Source organism: Apium graveolens, chromosome 3, assembly GCF_009905375.1.
Source record: "Apium graveolens cultivar Ventura chromosome 3, ASM990537v1, whole genome shotgun sequence".
NCBI classification, from domain to species: Eukaryota; Viridiplantae; Streptophyta; class Magnoliopsida; order Apiales; family Apiaceae; genus Apium; species Apium graveolens.
This window is the reverse complement of record NC_133649.1, coordinates 74,168,118-74,176,063: the sequence shown is the minus strand read 5'-3', so window position 1 is coordinate 74,176,063 and position 7,946 is coordinate 74,168,118. Positions and strand designations below refer to the sequence as shown.

The 7,946-nt window shown below is 37.5% G+C and overlaps 1 protein-coding gene across 1 annotated transcript; it reads left to right on the top strand.

The window, feature by feature from the left end:
* The first annotated feature begins 781 nt into the window (after positions 1-781).
* Positions 782-3,419, top strand: LOC141710774 (sucrose transport protein SUC8-like). Its single transcript, XM_074513303.1, has 5 exons — positions 782-1,011; positions 1,183-2,429; positions 2,632-2,695; positions 2,825-2,868; positions 3,003-3,419. The coding sequence occupies exons 2-5, from the start codon at positions 1,197-1,199 to the stop codon at positions 3,180-3,182; spliced, it is 1,521 nt and encodes a 506-aa protein (XP_074369404.1). The 5' UTR covers positions 782-1,011; positions 1,183-1,196; the 3' UTR covers positions 3,183-3,419.
* Positions 3,420-7,946: the final 4,527 nt, after the last annotated feature.

Sequence of the window (7,946 nt, the reverse complement as noted above, 5' to 3'; positions counted from 1 at the left end):
AAAAACATAAGATTTTACAAATATTGAAATTTATGTTTAATTTTTCAATGAATAGGTTTATTTTAGAATGGGTGTTCAGCCCTTAATATCACAATTCGGGTAGAAAAAGACCCAAAATCTCACGGCAGCTAAAATATCGCCATTTGTATTATCAAAAACGTAATTTTATCTTGCGTTTTTATTAATTTTAAAATATTTATTTTAAGAAATTTTTTTTTTGAAAAAAATTAATTAAAAAAAACGCATGTTAAGAATGCGTTTTACCATTAAACACAAAATTCTAATGCGTTTTTCCCACTTCAATATAATCTGTTACTAGAAAAAAAGTTTTAGATCCAACTGTAAAACCCAATTAATAAAAAGGGGTTTATAAAAAGGTGATAAACGCAAGATTTAGTTGCATTATTTAGTAATGTTAAGGGTCATTTCGCTCTATTGTGATATTTTGGACTATTTAGTCTCGAGATCTAGGGTCATTATTCATTTAAAATTAAGTAATACAAATTAACACCAGAAAAGCTCATATTTTGACAATTTTGTGACAGATATCACAATTAAAACGAGAAAAAAACTAAAAAGACAAATTTAACAAAGCCCTCGCATTTCCACAAATATAGCATTATTTGTTGTTCGGACGATAATCTATAAATGAGGGAGGGGTGTCCGAAGAAGGAGAAGGACCTCATAACTCCCACACCCATTTGTATAACTTACATGCATATATACCTGCACATATTGCTCCATGCTTCTTTACCAGGGTTGTATGTACTACTTCTCACACTATCCATAATTATCTTACTATATAACAATTTGGAAGAGAATGTTCACTTTTACTTCACATTCCTAGAACATTGAAGGTTTTTTAAACACACACACACATATATATATATATATAAGGAACATTCAAGGACAGAAACAAGAAGATAAAGATTTTTTCGAAGAATGATATGAGTGTTTTTGAACAACGTTGAAGGAAAAAAAAGTAAGGCCATTGAATCAACCTAGGCCAAGGTAACTCCTGGTTCCCATATCATTATCCTATTTTTGCACATTGCTAGTGATTATTTTCCCTCCCCGAAATCTATTTAGTTGTTGAAAATTGAAAATTAAATTTTAGAGTTTACTGCATTTACTTACTCTAATACTCCCTTACCTTGTGAACATGTGTGCACATGCAAATAGGTACAAGCATAAAAATGGTACAGATAGAAGAAGGAAAAGCTACAACTAGCTTTCATGGGGCCCCGGAAGATGATGAAGCTACACCATTATGGAAGCTGATTCTCATTTCCGCCATTGCGGCTGGAGTTCAGTTCGGATGGGCTCTTCAGTTATCTCTCTTAACTCCTTATGTTCAGCTTCTAGGCATTCCCCATACTTGGTCAGCTTATATTTGGCTTTGTGGCCCTGTATCCGGTATGTTTGTGCAACCAATCGTAGGCTACTACTCTGATCGATGCACTTGCAAGTTCGGACGCAGGCGTCCGTTTATTATTGGTGGCGCATGTTTTGTTGCATGTGCTGTCTTTTTAATTGGATTTGCTGCAGACATTGGTTATGCTGCTGGTGACGATTTGTCTAAGAAATTCAAGTCCCGTTCTATAGTTGTGTTTGTCGTCGGGTTTTGGATACTCGATGTGGCTAATAATATGTTGCAGGGGCCGTGTCGTGCCCTGCTCGCGGATTTATGTAAGGATGATACGGCTCGGATAAGAAGCTGTAATGTCTTCTTTTCTTTTTTCATGGCTGTTGGTAATATTCTCGGCTATGCTGCTGGATCTTACGAAAATCTCTACAAAGTGTTTTCATTTTCAAAGACTGATGCGTGTGATGTATATTGCGCCAATCTAAAATCGTGTTTTATAATAGCGATTATTTTTCTCATGGCTATTACAATACTAGCAACAAGTTTAGTGCATGAAAAGCCATTGGCACCTGAAGATGTGGAAGACGATGACTCAAACAGCGCGGTCCCATTTTTTGGAGAAATTTATGGTGCATTTAGAGATTTATCAAGGCCAATGTTGTTGTTACTAGTTGTGACATGCTTGAATTGGATAGCATGGGATCCATTCTTGTTGTTTGATACAGACTGGATGGGGAAAGAAATTTATGGCGGAGATCCGAATAAGGGGAAGGCGTATGACGAGGGAGTACGCAAAGGATCATTAGGACTGATGCTTAATTCTGTGGTGTTGGGAGTCACATCATTGGTGGTTGAGTTTTCTGTACATGGCGTTGGTGGTGTGAAACTTTTGTGGGGGCTTGTCAACTTTTTACTGGCAATAGGTTTTGGTATGATGATACTTCTGACTAAACTTGCTCAGTCTCAACGAAAGTACGGTCCTGATGGAGATGCTCTTCCACCTTCTTCTGGGATCACGGCTGGTGCTCTTCTTGTCTTTGCAGTACTGGGAATCCCTCTCTCGGTCAGTTCCTTCAACACAAATCCCACACACGTGTTAATTACACACACAATGTTTGTTTTCAAACTAAAAACCAATACCGATCTCTTAGAGGAAGGCTCTTTCCAGAATCTTATATTATTATTCTAACACAAACATCCTTGGATTTAATCAACCGTTCATATTTATTCGTGCTGCTTGAACTCAGTGTGTTTCTACATTACAGGTGACTTACAGCATTCCATTTGCTCTAGCATCTATATTTTCTGCCGATTCTAAAGCAGGCCAAGGTGAAATTAGCTCTAGTTGTCTATTTCTCAGCTTAATCATTTAAACATTTGCTCTAGCATCTATGTGTATGTATCATTGCTGAATCAAATTAAAACTTTGATTAATTCGTTCACAACTTGTACATACAGGTCTCTCCCTGGGGGTTCTTAATGTCTCAATTTGTATACCGCAAGTAAGTTTTAGTTCAATTGCATTCAACTCTTAATCATTGCTCTGCATAAAAACGTTTAGAGGCTCTATATCTGCTTAAAGACAAGTTGCGATTTTGCATGAACCAACAATAAACATGTTAAAAACGTCATGCAGATTCTAGTTTCGTTCACGAGTGGACCTATAGATGCAGCATTTGGAGGCGGAAACCTGCCAATGTTCGTGATCGGACTGGTTTGCGCAGCAGTAAGCGGCGTCTTGGCAATAGTGTTGATCCCAAAGAATACAGACAATACTCCCATTGATTTGACATTAACACCTGCACGCCAATTCTGATTAACACACACACACACACATTGTGTGTGTTGTTGATGGACAATTTTCATTAATAATACACGAATAATAGACTGATGCTGCCAAGAATAAACACATTTTATACCACCAGTACTACTCCTTCCTTGAGACACCTTGTTTACAGAGCATTTCAGAGATAATAACAATTTTTTAGGCATGTTCGTTTTAAATTGTAATTTCATGATTAGTTTTATTGTATAAATATTGTTTTTGCTTTTATTTTAATTTAATCATTTTGCTTATTGTTCATAACTTTACATAATGTAATAAATTAATAAAATATTAAAATGATAATAAAATATATAAAGTACACATATAGGCACTCCCAACTAGGGTTGTCAATGGATCAGAAATCCGGTCCGATCCGAACGCTAATGGAGCGGATTCGGAAAAAATCCGATAATATTTCAATCCGATAAGTAACAGATATGGATTTAGGCCGATTCGATCCGTTAACGATCCGTTAACGATCCGATCCGACAAATTTATTATATGTATATATTATATGTTAATAAATTACATACAAATTTATGATATATTTATCTTAATTTTTGTTAACGTTTTTGCACTACATGTGTGAAATCACAAATATGCCATTGTACAGGAGAGTGGTTTGCCACGGTTTAAATTTGAAGAATGAAGATCACAGTCCATAAGCTTAATTCTTAATAATATTTTATGTTCAAAATTTAGTATGTTAGTTTTCGAGTTATTGGATTTTAAATTTATTGTTTAACTTTTAAATTGATATTAGTAATTGTTTTACAAACTATTGGGTGTATTGTAAGAAATTGTGTTTATATTTCATTTTTTTTTAAAAAAATATAAATGGATCAGAGCTCCGATCCGTGATCTGGTGATCCTAATGGATCCGGATATGGATCGGGCGATAAAAATCTGACTAAGATTTGATTCGGATTCGAATCCGGTAAAATTAAACGGATCAGATATGGATAAAGGCCGATCCGATCCGGATGCGATCCATTAACAGTTTCCAACTCCTCCTCCTATACAGTTCGTATTAAAACGTCCAAGATTCCTAACGTTTACGATATGCAAATATCTAAATATTAACATTTTTAAAGTTCACTTTATAAATAATGTTGAATTTTTTTTTGAAAGAAAATGTTTGACTAAAAATTTAAAAACAATTAAATTGTGTGCACAAAATTAAATGAAATATGATAACTCCCTTTCTTCCACGAGTCTTCTTCTTTCCTTATCCAAACTCGAGCTCCGTCTATGCAGAAATGTTGGTGTGATGTTAAGCTGTGAGGTGGGTGTCTGCAAAACAGAACCGAGGGGGGGGGGTGGCGTTCCCACGACAACTCCCGTGTAAGAATCAGAAAAAGGTTTCTTGAAGAAGAAGAAGAAGAAAATGAGCTATTCAAATATGTATATGTGGTGTGTGTATAAGTGTAGAGAGCAAGAAAGTAGTAGTAACCCCAAAACCCCTTTTTTTGGGCCTTTTATAGGCTCCCAATTTTAGGGGTTTGGGGGTTTGTACCTCTTCATCCTAGCCATTGATGAATCTTGGTTAGTGAATGATTGAATGGTTCAAATGAGTGACGGGGACCAACTGTCCTCTTGCTACCGAGATAGCTTGAGGTCTTGACACATGGACGGCTGTAATGTTTCCATACTATTCTGGGTAATATGAGACCGTTGTTTACTTGTTTAGCCGCCATGTGTCCGGGAACCATCCCTTGTTAGGCCTGGGGTCCTTTTACCTTAGGATTCTATAATGTTTATTGGGCTTAATAATATTATAACCTATCATTTGCCTCCCACTGCCTTATGCGAGTTTCCTGGATAGGGGAATAGTCTCGTAGTCCGGATTTGTGTTTGAGTGGGCCCCTTGATTTTTGTGACTTAGGAAAAAATTCTGCTTTTTTCTTTGATTTATGGCCCCTAACTCCGGGAAGTTGTTGGTTACAAGGTCCTGGGGTTGTGTTTTGGTAGCCCCCTTGATTTTGTCACTTAGAATTTTTTTGGATTTTATTTGATTTGTGGCCCCTAACTCCGAGGTGTTGTTGGTTACAAGGCCCCGGGGTTGCGTTTGGGTAGGCTCCTTGCTTTTTGTGACTTAGAAAAAAAATCTGATTTTTTCTTTGATTTGTGACCCCTAATATTGGGAAGTTATTGGTTACAAGGTCCTGGGGTTGTGTTTGGGTAGGCCCCTTGATTTTATCACTTAAGAAATTTTTTGCATTTTTCTTTGATTTGTGGCCCCTAACTTCGGGGTGTTGTTGGTTACAAGGCCCCGGGTAGGGCTGAGCAAAACCGAACCGAAACCGAAAAACCGAACCGAACCGTGCTAATTCGGTTCGGTCCATTCCTAATTTTTCAGAAAATTCGGTCTATTCGGTCCGGACCGAATAGACCGAAATAAAATTCGGTTCGGTCCGGTTCTTGTAAAAAATATTTCGGTCCGAACCGAATAAACCGAATAGTCCAAATCATAAATATCATAATTTTATATTATATCTTTTACATATATCCTAAAAATTTTAATCATAAATTTTAAATTTATAATTGTATTTAAACACTCTTATAACTCTACATATCACCTTACTTTAATTATATTCAAATTTTATAATTTTTGGTTTAAAATTTTAATATAATTTTATTTTTTTTTAAAAAATTCGGCCCGTTCGGTCCAAAACCGGACCGAACCGAATTATTTCGGTTCGGTCCGGTCCATAATAAAATTTCGGTCCGGTTCGGTCCAAGAAAATATGATAATTCGGTTTTTCGGTCTATTCGGTTCGGTCCGATTTTGGACCGCAGCGACCGAATGTTCAGCCCTAGCCCCGGGTTGTGTTTGGGTAGACCCCTTAACTTTTGTCACTTAGGAAAAATTCTGCATTTTTTTTGATTTGTGGCCCCTAACTCCGGGGTGTTGTTGGTTTTAAAGCCTCGGGGTTGTGTTTGGGGTAGGCCCCTTGGTTTTTTCCACTTAGGAAAAATTCTATTTTTTTTATTTGTGGCCCCTAATTCCGGGGTGTTGTTGTTTACAAAGCCACGGGGTTGTGCTTGGGTAGGCCCCTTGATTTAATAGGATAAGCTTGGCACAATGTACAACTTTTGTCATCTTTTACAATGTATCAGATGGCGGTTGGGTTTCCGTGTAGTACGTTTGCGTGTATATATATACATATATATATATATATAAACATTACAGTTTTTTCCCCACACTCTCTCCTAAAAAGTCACGCCGGTTAATGATTACAGCTTTGTAATTATTACATGCTGCACATTAACTGCCATGATTATATTTTTGGAGGGGCAGGAGCGTGCCCCGTGTCCAACGTTTGTGGACACGATTACAAGTCGTTTGAGTGGCTTTTTACCCCTTCTCTTCTATAAATATCCCTTCACTTCTTTCTTTTCATTCTTTACACAACAAACACAAACACAAACAAGCGGTTCTGAGATTTTCAAGTCGATTTCTTGGAGTTTTCCAGCCGTGTTCTTTCGTGAAGCCTTTCATTTTCTCCTGCTTTCTTGTAAGTTTTCGAACTCTTCTTTTTGTTTACTTTGTTATAGTTGTACTTGGTTTGATGAACTCAGTAGCCTAGTTTTTTCAAGTGCATGCAATTGTATTTTTAATCAAACTTTGGGTTTTGTTGTATTGTTCTTATATTTGGATTTTGTTTCACAAAACTGGGTTGTTTGGTAGTTTTTATGTTTGTGTTTTGGGTTTTGGGTTTTTGGGGTTTTGGTTTTGGTAAGTAGTCGATGTTTGGTTCTCAGTGAAATCTGGGTTTATGTTTGATGTTCTTCACGTTTTTGTGTGAATATATGTGTATATATAGGTTGTAACACAAATTTTGGTTGTTTTGATTTCGTGGCTACTGTTTCTGAGTCTTTGTTATTTTTTCTTTTTTGTTTTTGTATCCGAAATGGCATAGACTCCGGGTAGTTGTATGCTTAGGCGATTTAAGCAGTTTTCTAACCTTGACAGTAGATCCAAAAGTCCTGCTTACATAAGCTTGCCTGACACCTCTTCTAGCGATTCTTCACCACAACTTGATAACATGCCTCCTCCTTCTACATGACCCGTAGTTAGTGATATTCCCATATTTTTGTTGCATCCCGGGCATACATTGGCCCGGAAGGAAGGGTAGATATATATCACTATTTCGTAAAGGCACGGGATAATAGTCCTCCCCATGATTATTACTTCCGAGACCTTTCTGATGCGTATCAACTTTTGGGTAGGGAATAGTACGACCAGACCCATATGGATGAACTCTTTTTCAATGCCCCGAAGACGTGGTATGCTCCTGCTCCTCTTCACCCCGAACTTCAAAACTACACAGATGGCCATATATATGATTTAGTTAAAGCCGTTTTCCACTTTACGGACAGTTCAGAATGGAGGTGGCCCGAACCTCATGAGAGAGTGTACCATAGGCCTGCGGGGGATTGGGTTGGTATTCCCCTGGAGCACTTATGCGGTATGAGACCCAACCTTCACCAGTTTATGAAATCTCTTTGCCGGGATGTGTATGGGATCCCGTTCACTCAGCTTACCCCAAACTCTGTTATGTGGATCTCGTGTTTCTTGGGTTGCTGCCACGTGAAAGGTTATCTTCCAAACTTCAAACTCTTCCACCACCTTTTCAAAATCAAGAAATCCACCAACTTACCTCTTTATGAGTTTACCTTTAATATGAATGATTGTGGGTTTCCCGCAGATGACAAGAAATCCCCGATCTTCATGCTGAATTCTCTCCGGGG

Bases quoted from the DNA above. Each gene is read 5' to 3' on its own strand.
- LOC141710774 (XM_074513303.1), top strand. From the start codon at position 1,197: ATGGTACAGATAGAAGAAGGAAAAGCTACAACTAGCTTTCATGGGGCC. The intron at 2,430-2,631 runs GTCAGTTCCTTC...TCTACATTACAG, and splicing joins TACTGGGAATCCCTCTCTCG to GTGACTTACAGCATTCCATT. The intron at 2,869-3,002 runs GTAAGTTTTAGT...AACGTCATGCAG, and splicing joins TCTCAATTTGTATACCGCAA to ATTCTAGTTTCGTTCACGAG.